Source organism: Anser anser (assembly GCF_964211835.1).
Source record: "Anser anser genome assembly, chromosome: 32".
In the NCBI taxonomy this organism is placed as follows: Eukaryota; Metazoa; Chordata; class Aves; order Anseriformes; family Anatidae; genus Anser; species Anser anser.
In genome coordinates, this window is record NC_139753.1 from 340,426 (window position 1) to 358,412 (window position 17,987).

A 17,987-nucleotide genomic window follows, 5' to 3' on the forward strand; every position below is an offset into this window, starting at 1 on the left:
AGCCCAGCTGCCGGCACACGACTGCGGCATCCTCCGTGTCCCAGCCATCATCACACACTGTTCCCCACAGTTGCTTGTGGAGCACTGCGACTCTCCCAGCACAGAAACTCGAGCCATTCACCACCAGTCGTAGTGTCACAGGATCTGGAAAAAAAAAGAAAAAAAGAAAAAAAAAAAAAAGATGAGTGCGTGCACTTTTTGGAAGCCTCCATCCATGCCTGCACTGCTCACAGAGGTCATGTAGCTAATGCATGTCACTGATTTTTGTACCTTTTATGACATTTGTAACTGAGGAACTTCTTTGTGAATTTCCAGCCATTGAAAATGACATGCCAGAAAGCTTCTGCAATGGCCAACAGCCTTGCAATTTGGACTCCTTTAGCGTCAAACTGCAAGCAGGCATGCTGCTGCTCTCGTGGTGTTCAGAGATGTTGAATCACCTGGAGCTTTGTGAAGGAGGTTTCTGATCCCGTTATTACACTGAACATCCCCAAACTCCCCTGGTGCAACTGGAGGCCATTCCCTCCGGACCTATCGCCGGTTATCTGCAAGAAGAGGCCGATCCCCAGCTCCCATAACTTCCGTTCAGGTAGTTGTAGAGGGCGATAAGGTCTCCACTGAGCCTCCAGACTCAACAACCCCAGTTCTCCGAGCCGCTCCTCATCAGACTTGTGTCCCAGAGCCTTCACCAGCTACGCAGCCCTTCTCTGGACACATTTCAGGGCCTCGATGTCCTTCTTGTAGCGAGGGGCCCAAAGCTGAATGCAGCACTCGTGGTGCAGCCTCACCAGAGCTGAGTACAGGAGGACCATCACCTCCCTGGTCTTGCTGCCTTCACTATTCCTGATGCAAGCCGTTGGCCTTCTTGGCCACCTGGGCACACTGCCGGCTCATTTTCAGGAAAGCATCGACCAGCACCCCCAGATCCTTTTCCTCTGCACAGCTTTCCAGCCACTCTGCCCCAAAACCTGTAGTGTTGCATGGGGTTGTTGTGACCAAAGCGCAGGACCCACCACTTAGCCATGCTGCACCTCACGCCATTGCCCTCTGCCCATCAGCATCCAGTTATTTGGCGTGGTTTGTGCTCTGTGCAAATCCGGCATTGGGACTAAAAGGTTCTCTTCACCCTCCCTTGCTTTCTCCCTTGCTTTTCTTCTGGACCGAGGGGTAAGGAAAGGAAAGCTCTGCCACGGGGTGCGCTAACAGGTAAAAGGCGTGAGGGGGTTGCAATGAGCCCTAGGCCGTTTGTGTTTGAAATGGCCCCACTGCTATTTGATCTCCTGTCACAGCACAGACTCGGGGCTGTTTTTCATTTCCCCTGAGTCAAATGGAAACCGAAGGCGCTTGAGAAAATTTCTACCCTCAGAAGCACTCCGATGTTTGGCTCAGCGCCCAGAAAGCGGAGCCCGAAGCTCTTTCTAACAGGGCTGCTGTTTGCTCTGGCCTGGCTCCAGCTGACCTGGCTGACGGAAATGTGGGAGCTGCACATTCCCTCTCCGACTGGCCACGCTTGCGTCCACTCTGAGGATGACTGGCAGCTGTCAGTCACCGCCTCAAGCTCGTTGAGGGGACAGCCCATGGTCATGTTCTGACACCTTACTGAGGGACACCCACGAGCTGCCCGCAGTCACACCCTGGCAGGTGTCCAGTCCCAGAACATGCCCAAACCTCAAGGCTCAGCAGCAAGGGGTGCAGGATATGGGGCAACCTGGAGAGAAAGCCAAGAGCGTGGCCCCGAGCTGCTGTGAATGGTGCAGAGGAGGTTCCTTTGTTCTTCCTTGGCAGATCAGCAGCACTCAGCTGACCTGCCGTAAATTGCATTGTATTACTCGGAATACATTTCATGTTGCATTGCAGTGCAAATAAATCGTTGCATTGCCAATAAACCACGCTGCTTTGCAATAAATCATGTGGCAGTTGACTTTGCCGCATATGTAAATAATGTGGTTCACAGTTTCCCTGCTGCAGCTGGGTTCAGCTGGTTGATGCTCTCCTTCTGCTTGTCAGGACAGCGGCCTGACAAACAACAACAAGGACAAACAACATCGGGATAGACAATAAGGACAGATGAAGTGCATGACATATAGCTGGACATGCAGGCGTTATCCATAGGTTTGTGCCCAGTGCGCCTGGCCGGTAAGCACACAGAGTCAGAACCCACGTGAAGGTCTTTGCATTAAGCAATTAATTATATAATTCTGCAGAATCAGGTGCTTGGCGATTTTTTCAAAGCAAGCAACCCTCTGAATTGAAGCACCGCTATTTATACACGCATAATCACGCTCATTAACATGTGAAACTCTCTCTCTGGGTACTTCTGAGCGCCGAGAAGAGAGCAGGAAAACCAGGACAGATGTGTGTGGCGTTCGCACATGCAGCTTCCCATCCTCCAGCAGCTTCCCATCCTCCAGCCGTTTCAAGCTCAGGTATTTCCTGACCTTGTTTTTAGCGGCTCTATCTGACTTCGTCCCGCACGAGCTTCCTGCTGCTCTTAGGCAGGATGTGGGAGGGTGCACATGTTGTTTTCTGAGCACCAGCAGCAGGGCTGGCCAAGGCGAGGGACTTTGGCCATGGATTCCTGGCAAGTCTCTAGGGCTAGATGCTTCCAGAACCAGGGCTGAGGATGGAGCGGGAGATTCGCAGCCCTCTGCTTGGAACCATCCACAATTTCCTTTCCCAGGAGCTGCCCGTTATCAGCCCTGAGAAGCCTTGCAGATGCTGGGGAGGAGCAATGCTCTCTGCCCCCACAGGAGGAGGTGGCCCTGCCCATCCTCTTGTTTCACTTTTGCCTTAGTGCAGAGCCTCCGCTGCTCCACAGCCCTGCAGCTCTCCTGCGGCATCATCATAGGGAGGATGGCAGCCCGGAAGAAGGCCCATGATAACTTGAACTGTCCTAACTTGCAGACCGACCTGGAAATCCTAGTGGCAAACCTAGAAGTCTGCCGCGGTGTGGGCTTGGAGATCATCAACAACACCAAAACAGTGACGCTGGAGGACTTCAGGTGCGCATCCCCTGCTCCCCTGCTGCTTTCCGCCAGCCTCCCCTGGGGAATCTCCTTAAAATGCCTTGGGTGTCGGGAAAACAATGGGGGCAAGCTCAGTGCCTGGTGCCAGAGCTCTCTCCTGCAAGTTCCTCCGGCTCCTGCTGGACCCCTCCTCCGTATGCACCAGCTGCACTACTCAGATGCACGCGCTTTGAGAAAGCCTTTCCCTATTTACCTTTGGAGGACTCCCTTTCCTTATCCACCTTGCCCAGATGACCTGGGGCCATCAGGATGAGCTCTCATGCCTTCCAGATTGGGGGAACCAGCAGAAAGCGGTACACATTTACGCTGTGCTACCACTGCCTTTTGCCACTCTCTTTTCCTATTCCCTTCCCATTAAGGCTCAGTTTGTGCACTTTGAGGTCCACTGAAGCTTTCAGGGAGGGCAGGGGCGGTTATTAACAGCACGACCAAACGCCTTAACAATGTAAAGGTGGTAAGAAACAGAACGGGGATGCCATCAGGGGAATTTCTTCTGGGACAAGTGTCGTTCGGTGTATTCTGGAGTGAAAAGGGAGAGGTATCCGTAATGCCACAGTGTGGGGCAGAAGAGCAAAGGCCAGAGGTTCACAGGACCACAGACTGCTTGAGGTTGGCAGGGGCCTCTGGAATTCCTTTGGTCACTAACCCAGGACCATGTTCAGAGGGATTTTGAGTATCTCCAAAGATACCCAAAACATATAAAAAAGTGGATATCTCCACCACGTCTCTGGGCAGCCTGCGTGAGTCCTCAGTCACCCTCATGGTAAAGATGTTTCCTGATGTTCAGAGGGAACCTCCTGTGTTTCATTTTGTGCCCATTACCTCTTCTTCTGTTCCTGGGCACCACTGAAGAGATTCTGCTCTGTCTTCATTGCACGCTCCCTGCAGGTATTTACATACATTGGCAAGATCCCCTCGAGCCTTGTCTTCTCCTGGGTAAATTGTCCCAGCCCCCTCAGCCTCTCCTCCCTTGTCGGTTTTGTGGCCCTCCAGGGGACTCTCTCCAGCACGTCCATGTCCCTTTTTGTTCTGGTCCTTCTCTTCCTGCAGGAGTTACTGCTTCAGTGGCAAGATCCGGACCGTTCTCCCCTTCGATATCGGCCCACACTCCGTAGGAAGATGCATTTTTGCAAAGACTCCATACAGCCTGCGTGGGAGTGTGGGTGTCCTGGTCTGCAAGGCCAGCTCTTTCTCACTGGCCATCATGTTCTCCAACCCCTTCGACTACATCCTTTACAACGTCGAGTTTGCTCTGGAGCTCTTCAAATCAGAGAACCACATGGGAAACCTCAGTGCAGTCTTCTCCCGTATGATGGAGAGCAGGCCTCACTGCAGCTCCACGCTCTTCCAGCGAGCCAAGCTACAGTCCGAGCATGAAACCCTGGAGGTCTCCCTGGGGAATATTCGTGTCAGAGCCAAGATGTCCAACAGTGGGAAAGCGATCCTGAAAGTCCAGGTAGATGATACAGATCCCCCACCCTATTCCAAGGACATGTGAGTGAAGACGCCTTTGCTGTCAAAAGCCTCCCTCGTCAGATTTTTCATCAAGGACGGAGGTAGAGATCTCACTGTGCTGCCTCTTTGGTGGTCACAGGTGGTGTCTGATGATAAATCTGGTGGGAGACGATAGCACCACCAGCAGCCTGCTCCCTCCTAGCTGGCCTACAGCTCCGGTGACTTTGCCAATAAGCTAACAGCAGCTTGCAAAGCACTAACTCACGCTTATGGGTGATAACTAATAAACAATGCCCTTACCCTTGTACGCTGCATATATCCTCCTCCTTGCAGAGACGCTTAGCGTGTGGGTAAGGATGCCTACAGACAGCGTTGCAGCAAGATGCAGTGACACCCCCCTGCCACCACGTCCTCCCTCTGCTCTGCCCCGTGCTTTTTTTCCTAGCTCAGGCAGCCATCCCGGCTCTGTTTGGGATGTCTGGGGACAGCTCCGGTTCTGTGGCTCAGCCCGTGCCACAAGGAGCGACCCTTGTCAGCAGGGGGCATCTATCTGTGCCACCCCTGCAGCCCCTGGGCACCATTTCAACTTTGCCCCTTGCACGGTAGGAAAACGCCTGCCCAAAATCGCCTCTGGCACGTCCCCTCCGCCCGCTCCCCACCACGCTGCCCGTGGGTGGAGGCGCACGCTGATCTCCAGTGCCTCCTTCCCAGAAGTCAGGCAACGCAGGAGAAAGAGGAGGGTGAGAGGGGCTGGCTTTTGCAAAACGCTGCGTCCAGGCCAACGTATAAATAAATGCACGCTGGAAGAGGAAGCGTCGGGTGGAGCCTGCTGCGCTGGAGCCCAGGCAAGCAGAAAGCACGTCACGGTTTCCTGGAAGGGGGGCATTGTTTTTGTGCTTCAGCCGAGCTCCTCCTCTCTGCTTTCCCAGCACCCTGCTCCACCACCCCTTCCCCAGGCAGCAGCTGCTGGGACAAAAGGGAGTTTTCTGCTTCCCTTCCCTCGCCCTTTTTCCCCCTCCTTTAAATCTCACACGGCACTGGCTGTGACGTTAGAAAAACAACCACAAAGACGAAGTGAAACGAACAGCAAAACCCCCACAAATTCCTCCTCGGAAAAAGCAAGCAAGCGAACAAAAAGCAACAACAACAACAAAAAAAAGCAACCCTCCTTGTACTGGGCTTCCTTAGCACAGGGAGGCTGCGGGGGTGGCCTCTGCGAGAAGAGACCCATGCTGGGGACAAGGCAGTTCTAGACAGGTAGAAAAGGGACAGCAGCAGAAATGAGACAAAGTGAGAGAGAAAGAACCCTGCAGGCACCAAGGTGAGTGCAGCAGGAGGCAGGAGGTGCTCCAGGCACGCAGCACAAGTTCCCCTGCAGCCTGTGGAGAGGCCCCTGGTGGAGCAGGCTGTCCCCCTGCACCCACGGGTCCCACACGGAGCAGATCTCCACGCTGCAGCCCGTGGAGGAGCCCCCGGTGGAGCAGGTGGATGTGGCCTGGAGGAGGCTGCGGCCCATGGAGAGCCCCCGCGGGAGCAGGGGTCTGGGGGGAGCTGTTTCCTGTTGAGGACCCGTGATGGAGCAGATCTTGAAGAGCTGCTGCCTGTGGGAAGCCCACGCAGGACCAGGTTGGAAGGACGGCATCCCGGGGGAGGGACCCCCCCCATTGGAGCGGGGGCAGGGAGTGACTGTGGAGGAGCGGCGGAGACGAAGCGTTACGGACTGACCGCAGCCCCCGTTCCCCCATCCCTGGGCACTGCTTGGGGGGACGAGGCAAAATGAGGCCGATGATGGGGGAATGTGTTTGTCGTTTGTTTTCAGTCCCCACCGCTCTCTACTGTCATTCGTCGGCAATAAATCAGAGGACTCTTACCTACGCTGCATCTGTTTTGCCCATGCGAGTAACTGGTGGGGGATCTCCCCGTTCTTAGCTTAACCCATGAGTTTTTCAGTGCTTCAGAGAGGTTTTTCCCTTTGGCAAGGTGAAACCTGTTGCCACCTGCAAGGAGCAGAGTGAAAGCCACCATGGGGCTTCTGGTAGCCCGTTGATGCCTAATGCCACGGGGGTGGCAGGACAGAAAGCCCCAGCCCAGCCTGAGCTTCCTGCGATGTGCAGCACAGCCCTACAAGTCGTCACAGCCCTACAAGTCATCACAGCCTCTGGATCTGCCGTGGCTCCATTTCTGTGCAGCCTGCGAGTGTGGCAGGACTCTCCAGAAGAGCATCACCTCTGCAGGAGGTGCTGCAGTGGAGTATCTCTGTCCTCGCTGGGTAGGACTGGTGGTACCATCCCTATCCTGCCTCCCACAGGTTGCCTGTGATCATCCCTGTCCTGCAACCCCCATGCCCACCACTCCCCAAGTTCCCAAGCCTGTGGAGCCCCTGTGCCTCACGTCGCCAGCACATTTCGTCATCAAACCCCAACGGTGTAAACAAAGGCAGGATAAGAGCAGTGTCCCATCCCCAACAGCCAGGAAAGGGACAGGTCCTGTCCCATGTCCTGCTTGAGGGCTTCTTCTCCGGGCTGGTGAGGACCCTGGCTGTCTCCTGGCGTTCTCTGGATGCTGAGGGTGCAGGTGAGGGGCTGCCCCAACGCCGTGGTCGCCAGCACCCCATATTTCTATTCCCCACATGAGCTGTGCCCCCAGGTCACCCCAGCTTTGACCATCGGTATCCGGAGCAGCCAACGCCTACAGCAGGGAACCCATCCCCACCTCCCCTCTTCTTCCTCACCACGCTCCTTCCCCGCAGAGGCACAGAAGTGGAGACCTTCTGGGTCCAAGCACCTTGGGGTGCAGGAGCAGGGGCTCTCTGGAGCCCCTTTTTGTCGTTGGAGAGGGGAATTCACCAGTTTCAAATGTTTTGAGGTCACACGCACCCAGGTGCCCAGGAGAGAAGCCGGGATAATAAACTTAATAAACTTAATAAACTGTCTTATGTCAACCCACAGGCTTCATTTTCCCGTTTCTCTCCCCCATCCCGGAGAGGTAGGGGGGGAGGGTGAGCGAACGGCTGTGTGGTGCTGGGCTGCCGGCCGGGTTAAACCACACCACCAGTTCACCCTTCACATTTTTCAGAGGGAGCGCACTCTCCTTGGTCTTTCTTTTCTGAGCAACGTACCTACAGAAACCCTTCTTGCTATTTTTTGCACCCCTTGCCAAGCTCAGTTCTGCCTGTACCTTTCCTGATCCCATCCCTGCACATCCGGACAGCACACCTGGACTCTTCCCAGGCCGGGTGTCCCTGCTCCCACTGCCCGTGCGTTTCCTTCTTGCACCTCACTTTGACCAGCAGGTCCTTGCTCAGCCATGCCTCTTTCCTGCCTTCCCTGCTTGATTTCTTCCGGATGGGAATGGAGAGCTCTCCAGCTCCAGTAACGCTTCTCTGGTTGGTTTCTGTAATAACTTCTCATGTTAAATGGTAAAGAAGTTTGGCAGGACCTAAACCCCCTTGCGTTCCAGCTTGCCCTCAGGTACCAGAGGGGCTGGGGGCGGCTGGGCTTAGATTCTGAGCGACACCCAGTTCAGCACTGAGTCCAGTTGCATCCAATATATTGAATTATCATGAGCACAGATAGCGCGACACCCTTTCAGCCTAGTAGGGTAATCACTGCTGTCATTTATTAAAGCAACAGGAGTACAGATTCTTTTGGATTCCTGGTGATGAGAACACTGCCAAGCACGCGCAAATACCAAGAACATGACCGATGCAACCAACTACGTATAAATTAACTTATGAAGCAACTCTACAGAGAAGTTAGGGTTCCTGGGGAAACACTCATTACACCCAAGGGTTGAATCTCACTCAGCAGGCATCCCTGTTGGGGGGGAGGAGAGGTTCAACCTGTTGACTGATCCCAGAAGCCACTGATGTCCTTCCAACTTGACGGTATCTTCCCTAACATTTTTTTTTCTCTCTTGAGCCATTCCTATACTATTTTCCTACTTTTAGGTGGAGCTTGAGTGACTCCAGTCAAACGTACCCTTGTTATGACTGGTATAAATTTTTTTCATGTTTAAAGGCATTGGCTTAGGGAAATTCAGAGCGCGTGCTCAATGGTCGCACTCTGGAGGCGGGTAGCCTTTGGAGCGGAGGTGTGTTTCGGCATTATAATGAGATTATAACGAGCAAAGCTCACCCAGAGGACATGATTTGGCTATCAGCCGATCAATTCCATCGTATCACCGGGTTCCCCGTCCCTGCAGCGATAGCGCAGAGCCTGGGCACGGCGTCTTCGCTCCACCCTCCGTGCTACGTAGGGTCAGCACACCCAGCTCCCCTGGCGCTACCAACATGTAAGGCTCCAGGTTATGCTGCCGAGGGGACCATCAGGAACAGACCCCTTGCATATCTGCTGGGTCTCACCCTGGGATTTTCCTCGGTGCTAAACCTTCTTTTAATACGCGGACAAAGCTTTAATTCCAGTAAGTCCCCTCCAGCCATTATTCCACGTGCCTGGAGCAGGAGATTATCCTCAGAGCACTCCGAGAGGCTCCTGCAGTGCTCGCGGGCTGCCGTGGGTAGAGGGATGCTTGGGGCTCAAGGGGTGGAGGAGGCCCCAGATGAGGGGCAGAAGAGGCGAAGGGGATGGGACTTCCCTCGGGCAAGCCCCACGGAGGACGGCAGCGACAACGGCCACGACAAAGCCCTGCCCGCAGTCACCTTGGGGCGTGCTCGTGGCGTCCCACTTGTGCTGGATGGCCAAGGGGCTGGGACCACCCTCACGGTGGAGGCTTATGCGGCTTTTACTGACCAGCTGCCTTGGACCACCCCCAAGTCCCTAACCCCCGGGATTCTTCCCCATAGATCCCCTAAGAGGCCAAAGTTCGCTCTCCTGATGTCCAGGGTCACAACTCTACTTTCCGCCCTGGGCCTGGTTTTGTCCCTCTCCCGCTTCGAATCCAGTTTAAAACCCTGCGAACCAGCCCTGCTAACTACTGGGCAAACTCCCTTTCCCCCCCTTGTAGAAAAGTGCTCCCCGTCAGGCTCGGTGCCACGCAGACCTTCCTGTGGTCGAGAAACCCAAAAAACTACGTTGGTGGCACCAGCCATTGAATTGGACCTTCCACCCCAAACCCTTACGGGGGGGCGACTGCTGGTGCCTGTAGGGCAGTGGTGGAAGCACCTGGGAAAACCTCAGAAAAATAAAAACCAACAAACACCCTCTCCCCCTTCCCCCCCCCAAAAAAAAAACCTGCAGGGAGGCTGCTGGCAGAGACACAAAGGGGTGAGAGCACCTGGGGAGGATGCACCCTGGGGTGCAGGCACAGGGGGGGACCACGCACCCCCACCCCGCATCCCAACGACGCGGGACGGACCGGGTGTCCCACGCCATAACCCGGGGGACACAAAAGGGACTGGCTGTCCCCCTCCCGGGCCCTGGGGAATACAGAAGGGACCCCCTGCGCCCCCATCTTCTGCACCCCAAAGGCGTGCGTCCCACGCTCCATGGAAGCGGGAGGAAAGCGATATTGGGGAGGGGAGGACAAGGGGATGACGGCACCAGGAAGCCCCCCAGTGACCGGGTGCCCACACGCCCTCCGTCACCCCGTGGAGGCCCCTGGTCCTACAGAGCACCCCGCGGAGGCACGGGGTGCCCTCCAGCACGCCTTAGAGGTGCGTCGCCCTACAGAGCAACCCAGGGGGGTCCTGGTCCCACAAAGCACACAACCCGCAGAGGTGCGCAGCGCCCTCCAACACCCCATGGAGGGCTGTGGTCCTACAGAGCACCCTATAGAGGTGCACAGTCCCACAGAGCACCCTATAGAGGTGCACAGTCCCACAGAGCACCCTACAGAGGTGCACAGTCCCACCGAGCACCCATTTTCCCATGGAAGCGTGCAGTCCCCTCAACCCCTGAGCCAAGACCCTATCGCGTCCCCGCCACGTCCCCGCTGGCCCCACCGAGCCCGGGTCCCAAGAGGGACCCGGTCCCTGCTAGAAGCCCCCCTGGGACAGTCCCCACTGATCCCAGAGGGCTCTGGAGCCCGGCAGGTGCACGAGGTGGAACATGGGGTGGGGGAGGGCATGGGGCAGGGATAAGGGGATACGGGGCAGGGATAAGGGGATACGGCTTAGGCAGGAATCGTGGGGCAGGGGGGTAAATAGGGGGGCAGCAAAACTAGGAGGTGAGGAGGAACGGGTTGTGGGGTGGTGAGAAGCAGCACAGCCCCATGCCAGCCCCCCCCCCAGCTCCGGGAACCAGCAGCAAATAAAGGAAGTAGGAAAAAAAAAACAAACCAGCCCCTGGCTTTATTAGGGGCAGCTTCTTAGGGACACGGTAGCAGAGGGGATGGGGGTGAGGGGGTGCTGTCCGTGAGAGGCACATCGGGGGGACCCCGGTGCTGGAGGGGAAGCACTTGGGGACCCCGGGGATGAAGGGTGGACGGCGGCCCCCGGCCACCGCAGTGGGGGAGAAGCACACGGGGACGGGGCAGGGTCATGCCCTGGGGGTCCCCTTGCCGGAGGAGGGGGACATGGGGACACCAGGGACGGAGGATGGCCGCGTTCCAGCATCCCTGTCCCTGATGGGAAGCATGCAGGGGCCCCCAAAAGGGGGAGGCAGGGGGGTCTTGGGGGGGGGGGTAAAGGGGCAGGGAGCTGGCCCTGCCCGGGGTGACACCAAGTCCCAGGGTCCCTGTCCCCTGGGTAGCCACGCGCATGCCCTCAGGGACAGAGCAAGGTCAGGCCCCAGGGTCCCCACCTCGTGCCCCCCCCCACGGTAGGGGGGCCCTGGGGGGGGACGGACCCTACGGGGGCCGTGGTATCTCAGTAAAACTCCTCGTCCTCCCCTTTCTCTGCCTGCTGCTGGTTCTGGATCTGCTGCTGCTTCTTGTACAGCTCGGCCACCTGCAGGACAGGGAGGGGAGGCGGTGACACCCCCCCCTTTTCTTGCGTCCCCCCCCAGCGCGGGGACACCCAGGCTCCCTCCCCGTCCCCTCCCCGGCACCTGGGTGCTGCTGGTGGCCTCCTCCGGCTTCTTGTCCTCCCGCACACGCAGGAACCGGGGGAAGCGCAGCGAGATGCCCTTCTCCTCGTCCACCTTGGGGACACCCGCAGGGCTGAGACGCCACGGGGGCCGAACACAAGGACCCCCCCCCCCCGCCCCGCGTCCTCCTGCCCCGCTCACCAGCCCCACGGCTGCCCTATAGACGGGGGAGATGGAGAGGTCCCCGCACTTCACCTCCCAGACCTGCACCGCCGCCAGCCAGCGGTCGGGGGCCGCGCCGCTGTCCCAGCGGTAGTAGGGACGCGGCTGGGCCAGGACGTGCTCCTGGAGGGCGACACCAAGGGAGGGCATCAGGAGCCGGCCCCGGCGCTCGTCCCCCGCGGCGCCGCTTCTCCAGCGCTCCACACCTTGAGGAAGCCGTAGTGCTTCTCCAGGCTCTCCTCCGTGAAACCGGTGCCGATCTGCACGGGAGGACGAGGAAGGGTTCGGGAAGGTCCCCCCCTGCGACGTCCCCAAGCCCGCGGGTGGCCCCAGGGGGGCACCTTGCAGATGCTCTGGTACTCCTCGCTCTCCTCGTCGTAGCAGGCCAGCAGGAAGCCCCCGTAGATGCCTGCACGCTTGCCCTTGCCCAGGTAGGCGCCGATGACCACCAGGTCCAGCGTGTCCCCGAGCCCATCCAGGTAGTCCTTCTTCAGCTGGAGAGAGGGTGGGGGGGGGCTCAGAGACACGGGGGGGGGACACACGGGGACAAACCCGGAGGGGGGGTCCCGCCGCTCACCTTCAACCACTTGTGCGACCGCTTGGCGATCTCGTAGGTGGCGTCCGCCTCCAGGGTCTTCACCATGAGGCCCTCGCAGGAGGCTGGGGGGCACCCATCGTCACCCAGGGAAGGGGAGGGGGGGACACACACGCGACGCCGACCCCGCGCCCCCCGGGGGCCTCGCTCACCCTTGATGGCCTTGTCGAGGAAGTCCGAGACCTCCTCGGCGCTGCGGGTGTCGGCGGCGGTGGCGAAGACGAACTCGCCCTCCACCTCCTCGAAGGACTGCCGCAGAAGCTTGCGCCGCGCGGCCAGGGGCTGCCGCACCAGGGGCTGGGGGGGGGGACGCGGTGTCAACCCCCCAGGAGACTCAATGTCACCCCCCCGGGGCCGCGCACTCACCTCCCCGTTGAGGTAGAGCAGGTCGAAGGCGTAGAGGCAGACCTGCACCTTGATGGCGGCGGCGTCCACGTCCTGCGGCGGGGGTGGGACGCACGTTGTGGGGTAGGGGGGAAGGGGAACGGGGGTGTCACGGCGCTAGCTGGACGCTGCCCCCCCCCCCCCCACGTCCCTGCCCCCTGCTCTCACCTTCCTCTTCCTCGTCATCAGCACCTGGAAGGGCTGGATCTGCCTCGTGGCCCGATCCCACGCCACGGCCTCCGCGTCCAGGATGCAGGAGCGCACGCCAGGCTTCAGCACCTGGGGGAACGGGAAGGCGGGGGGGGGGGGGGGGCTGGTGCTCAGCGTTAAAACGAGCCCCCCCCGATTCCCCCAGGGCTCCCCCCCACCTGCCTTGGGGATGCGGTCCACGAGGTCGGGGTACTTGGCGGTGGTGTTCTCCTGGTTGCGGCTGTAGATGAAGACGGCCCCGTTCTCTAGGACGTGGATCTGGGGGGGGGGGGAACGCGAGGCATGGAGGTGATGAACGGGGTGGGGGGGGGCAGCACCCCAGGGACCCCCCAGGAACCCGCAAGGCCTCACCTGGGCTCGCTCGCCGTCGTATTTATACTCGCAGGTGAACGCTGCCTCCTCGAAGCGCTTCAGCAGCTCCCCGACGCCGCGGGCAGGCTGGGCCAGCATGGGCTTCAGGGGGACACCTGGGGGGGGGGGGGGGGAGGAACAGGATGAGGCCGCCCCCCCCCCCCAAAAAAACCCCCTCCCAAGACCCTCGGACCCCCCCTCACCCCGTGGTACCTGGGGTGATGCCGCAGTGCTGGGGCAGCTGCTCCAGCCCGTGCTCCAGCAGCGCCGGGACGATGGCGGCGTAGTCGGGCAGCTCGCTGCGGGGACAGCCCCGGTGTCCCCCCCCATCCCCGTGTCCCCCCCGTCCCCGTGTCCCTTACCCGTCCCCCTGTCCCCTCCCTGTCCCCACATCCCCTCCCTGTCCCCATGTCCCTTACCCATCCCCGTGTCCCCCCCCCGTCCCCGTGTCCCCAAAAAAAGGGGGGCGCTGGGCAGCTGTTCCCCATCCCTGGGGACTCAGGCCAAGCCCCAACAGGAGGAAGAGGAGGGAGGGAGGAAGAGCAGGACTGCGAGCACCGCGTCTCCTTGGTCCTAATGAGCCTGTGGTGCTGGGGCAGGGGTAATTAACGGTGCCAAATGGGGGGGGGGGCCAATGGCCTGGCACTGCTACCCACCAGACCCCCTCCCAGTAGGGGCCCCAGGACAAAAGGGGACAGCAAAGGGGGCCCCGGCGGATGAAAGGGGACCGAAGTGACAAAAGGGGACCCCGGGGGACAAAACGGGGACCCCGGGGTGGGGGGGCTGGGGGGGGGGACACCTCACCAGAAGGTCTGCTTGAGGATGCGGCTCTGCTCCTCCAGCCATGCCCTGCGAGCCTCGGGGGCCATGCCCTGCCCGGCGTCCAGCACGGCCGGCGGCCACCCTGCGGTTCGGGGCGGACGGGGAGGGGGGGGACACGCACAGCCACGGCGTCACCAACTGGGGGTGTCCGTCTGTCGTCTCCCCCCCCCAGAAGATGTCCCCCGGGGGTGCCCCCGAGGGCCTCACCTTGCCCCGGGGGGGTGAGCGCCACGGCGTGCGCCAGGGCGGTGAGCACCGACTGCTCGGCCAGCCCGATGCGCAGCTTCCCGCTGAGCGACCTGCGGGGGGGGGCAACGCCGGGAGGTTCTGGGGGGCGGCCCCCACACGCTGTGACCCCCCCCCACCCTGTAACCCCCCCCTTCCCACCCTCACCGCACGAGGTAGCGCGCCTCCGAGTGCCGGCAGGCGACGAAGAGCCCCTTGATGATGGCGATCTTCTTGCTGGCCGACTGCGAAACCCAAAGCCCCGCTGGCACCCCGGTCCCGGGGGGCTTTGGGGGGGGGCGCGCAACGGGGGTGACCCCCTCCCCTCCACACTCACGGCGTTGCCCGACGTGGCGGCCATCTCCCGCAGCTTGCCCAGGACCCCCGCGGCGCTGAGGCGGGCGGGGGCCACCACGGTGCGCTGGGTGCAGCGGCTGCTCTCGGCCACCAGCCCCAGGTCCCCCTTGGCCTGCGCCTCGCCGCGGATCTGCGCCAGCTGCCGGCCTGGGGGGGGGGCATCGCCACCGTCACCCCCCCATCATCTAAAGAGATGATGGGGGGTCACGGGGGGGTCCCCCGGGGTGTGGGGGGGTCCGTACCGGTGGCCTGGGCGAGGGCGCGGGTGAGGAGGCTCTCGCCGATGCCCAGCTCCAGCCCCTCGGCGGCGGCCCCCGGGCGGTTGAGGCAGAGGCGCAGGCAGGGCAGGAGCTCCCCCGGGGACAGGGCCAGCACCGAGCGCAGGAAGTTGCTGAGGGTCTCGACGATCTTCAGCCTTGTTTGGGGGGGGGGGGGGGGTCAGCGATAAGTTACGTGTCCCCCCCCCACCCCGTACCCACCCCCCCAATATAGGCCCGGCCCGGGGGGGGGGGTCTCACCGGGCCGAGGCCTCCTCGATGCGCTCGAAGGTGCGAGCCACCGCCAGGTAGGGGACGCTGAAAAAGGGGGGCGGGGGGGGGTTGGGTTGTGACACCCCCCCCCCCCAATGCCCAAACAGCCCCTCCCACTCCCCCCAAGTCTCTCCAATCCCCCCCATCCCACCCCCCCAGCCCCCCCATCACCCCCCCCACAGCCCCCACCCCCCATCCCACCCCCCCCAGCCCCTCCAAGCCCCATCACCCCTCCCAACCCCCCAGCCCCCCCAACCCCCGTCCCACCCCCCATCACCCCCCCCAGCCCCCCATCACCCCTCCCACCTCCCAACCCCCATCACTCCCCACCCCCATCACCCCCCACCCCCCAAACCCCCCACCCCCATCACCCCCCCACACCCCCTCCCCCATCACTCCCCCCAAACCCCCCACACCCCCCACCCCCATCACCCCCCTACCACCCCCCACCCTCCCCACCCCATCACACCCCCCACCCCCCATCACCCCCCCAACCCCCCCTCCCATCCCATTACCCCCCCAGCACCCCCTCTACCCCCTCCCCATCCCCCCCTCCCCCCCCCTTCCCCCTCCCCCACCCCAGCACCCCCACCCCATCCCAGCCCCCCCCACCCCCCCAAATTCCCCCCCCCCCCACCTTTGCCCGGGCCCCCAGCAGGCGTCCCGCAGCGGGTGGTACCCGCTCCTGCGGGGTCGTACTGGGACGGGTCCAGCGGCGGGGGGCTGCGGGGAGACCACGGGGTGTGTGGGGGGGGCACGGCAGGGGACCCCCAGCACCCATGGGTGCCCCCCGCCGTGCTGTCACCCACCTGCTGGCGGCCGGAGGTCCCCGGTCCTGGCGGCAGCGCTTGGGGGGGGGGAGGGGGGGGGGGGCCCGTCCTCGTCCCCCGGGGCGGGGGGCACTGGGGGGAGCCGGGGGGCTGGGGGGGTGTGGGGCCCTGTGAGGAAGGGGGGGGGGTTATGGGGTGGGGGGCACTGGGAGAGCTGGGGGGTGCTGAGGGGGTACTGGGAGGGCGCTAGGAGGGCGCTGGGGGATACTGGGGGAGCCGGTGGGGGTATTGGGGGGATACTGGGGGAGCTGGGGGGGGTACTGGGGGGATACTGGGGGAGCTGGGGGGGGTACTGGGGGAGCTGGGGGGGGTATTGAGGGGATACTGGGGGAGCTGGGGGGGTATTGGGGGGATACTGGGGGAGCTGCGGGGGGTTTTGGGGGGATACTGGGGGAGCTGGGGGGTATTGGGGGGATACTGGGGGAGCTGGGGGGGGTACTGGGGGGATACTGGGGGAGCTGGAGGGATGCTGGAAGGCACTGGGGGATACTGGGGGAGCTGGGGGGCCCTGGGGGCATGCTGGGAGGATACTGGGGGGGTACTGGGGGATCCTGGGGGGATACCAGGAGGATACTGGGGGGGTACTGGGGGGCTCCGGGCAGGATACTGGAAGGATACTGGTGGGATGTTGGGGGGATACTGGGAGGATACTGGGAGTAACGGCGTAAGATGTAGGGGGTACTGGGATGGGGCTGGCGTGGTCATGGGGGGGACTGGGGGGTTACTAGGGCAGGACTGGGAGATACTGGGGTGCCAGAGCAGGGCCGGGGCTGGACTGGGAGGGACTGGGACCGACGGGGGCGGGGAGGGGGCGGGATTTGGGAGGGGGCACCGGGGGTCACCGGGGGGTCACCGGGGGTCACAAGGGGTTACCGGGGTCATCGGGGGGTACTGGGGGATACCGGGGGGTCACCGGGGGGCACCGGGGGTCACGAGGGGTTACCGGGGGATACCGGGGGTCACGAGGGGTTACCAGGGGTTACCAGGGGTCATCGGGGGTACTGGGGGGATACCGGGGGGTCACCGGGGGGACACCGGGGGTCACGAGGGGTTACCGGGAGGGTACCGGGGGGCATCGGGGTTCACCGGGGGGGCACCGGGGGTCACCGGGGGGACACCGGGGGTCACGAGGGTTACCGGGGGTCACCGGGGGTCATCGGGGGGTACTGGGGGGCACCGGGGGTCACGAGGGGTTACCGGGAGGGTACCGGGGGGCATCGGGGTTTACCGGGGGGGCACCGGGGGTCACCGGGGGGGTACGGGGGGGGGCATCGGGGGTCACCGGGGGTCTCTGACCGGGGTCCCGGGGAGGGCGGCCCCCGCCCATCGGGGTCCCCTCGTTCCAGCGGCTCCGGCTCCTCGGGGGGGTCCCGGGGGGCTCCGCCGACGGCTCCGAGGAGGGGGAGGGGGCGCGGGGGGGGGCCCTGCCCCTGCTGCCGGGCGGGAGCCCTGGGGGGGGGGGGGAGGACCTCGTAGGGGGGGGGGGGGCAGCACCCCCGACCCCCCCCCTCCCCCCAGCATTTTGCCCCCCCCCCAAATCCCCCCGCCCCCCCCCAGACCCCCACTCACGGGGCGGCGCGCCGTCCGCGGCCCGGGGGGGCCCGAAGAAGGACCTGGAAGGGAGGGGGGGGGGGGGGGGGGGGGGCGGTCACGGCCGGCACCGGGGGGGGGGGGGGGGGGAGGGGGGGAGGGGGGAGGGGGGAGGGGGGGGTCCGGCGCCGCGCCGCTCACGTGATCCGCCGCTGCATGGCCGCCGCTTTTCGCGGGGAAAAAATCCGAGCGGCTGACGTCACTGCCGGGGGCGGGGCGAGCGGCGCGCGGGGGCTGCTGGGAGATGTAGTCCGGAGCGGGGGAGCCGGTGGGGGGGGGTTGGGGTGGGGGGGGGCTGTGCGGGGCGGGAGGTGCCGCCCAAGGGGCAGCGCTGGGCGGGGGTGGGGGGGCAGTGTCGCCGTGGTCACGTGTCGCCGTGGTCACGTGGCCCCTTGTTCCCATGTCCCCCAGTTCCCAGGTCCCAGTGGCCCCCTTGTCCCCCCGTCCCCCCGTCCCCCCATCCC

General features: G+C 62.6%; 2 protein-coding genes across 3 annotated transcripts in view; one reads left to right on the top strand and one right to left on the bottom strand.

Moving 5' to 3' along the window:
- Window positions 1–2,474: 2,474 nt before the first annotated feature.
- On the top strand, window positions 2,475–10,557 carry LOC310888262 (deep-sea actinoporin Cjtox I-like). Of its 2 annotated transcripts, XR_014575870.1 has the most exons (3): window positions 2,475–3,002; window positions 4,077–10,248; window positions 10,279–10,557. XR_014575870.1 is itself a non-coding variant. In XM_083814845.1 (2 exons), exons 1-2 carry the CDS (start codon window positions 2,716–2,718, stop codon window positions 4,522–4,524), a joined length of 735 nt encoding a protein of 244 aa, XP_083670971.1. In that variant the 5' UTR covers window positions 2,507–2,715; the 3' UTR covers window positions 4,525–6,355. The 2 variants fall into 2 exon arrangements, 1 of the variants encoding a protein (XP_083670971.1); XM_083814845.1 differs by lacking the exon at window positions 10,279–10,557 and having other exon boundaries at window positions 2,507–3,002; window positions 4,077–6,355.
- A 150-nt stretch (window positions 10,558–10,707) lies between these two features.
- Window positions 10,708–17,987, bottom strand: part of LIG1 (DNA ligase 1) — a gene marked incomplete at its 5' end in the record, with an annotated part of 8,674 nt that continues 1,394 nt past the window's right edge. Inside the window, 18 exons of the mRNA XM_083814825.1 lie at window positions 10,708–11,328; window positions 11,429–11,521; window positions 11,609–11,752; window positions 11,836–11,889; window positions 11,971–12,123; window positions 12,207–12,289; window positions 12,377–12,521; window positions 12,591–12,662; window positions 12,777–12,887; window positions 12,981–13,076; window positions 13,170–13,285; window positions 13,383–13,468; window positions 13,974–14,073; window positions 14,199–14,290; window positions 14,385–14,461; window positions 14,554–14,720; window positions 14,816–14,988; window positions 15,092–15,148. Coding sequence (XP_083670951.1) covers window positions 11,248–11,328; window positions 11,429–11,521; window positions 11,609–11,752; window positions 11,836–11,889; window positions 11,971–12,123; window positions 12,207–12,289; window positions 12,377–12,521; window positions 12,591–12,662; window positions 12,777–12,887; window positions 12,981–13,076; window positions 13,170–13,285; window positions 13,383–13,468; window positions 13,974–14,073; window positions 14,199–14,290; window positions 14,385–14,461; window positions 14,554–14,720; window positions 14,816–14,988; window positions 15,092–15,148 — 1,900 coding nt within the window. The 3' untranslated portion in view covers window positions 10,708–11,247. The remainder of the gene's footprint in view (window positions 11,329–11,428; window positions 11,522–11,608; window positions 11,753–11,835; window positions 11,890–11,970; window positions 12,124–12,206; window positions 12,290–12,376; window positions 12,522–12,590; window positions 12,663–12,776; window positions 12,888–12,980; window positions 13,077–13,169; window positions 13,286–13,382; window positions 13,469–13,973; window positions 14,074–14,198; window positions 14,291–14,384; window positions 14,462–14,553; window positions 14,721–14,815; window positions 14,989–15,091; window positions 15,149–17,987) is intronic.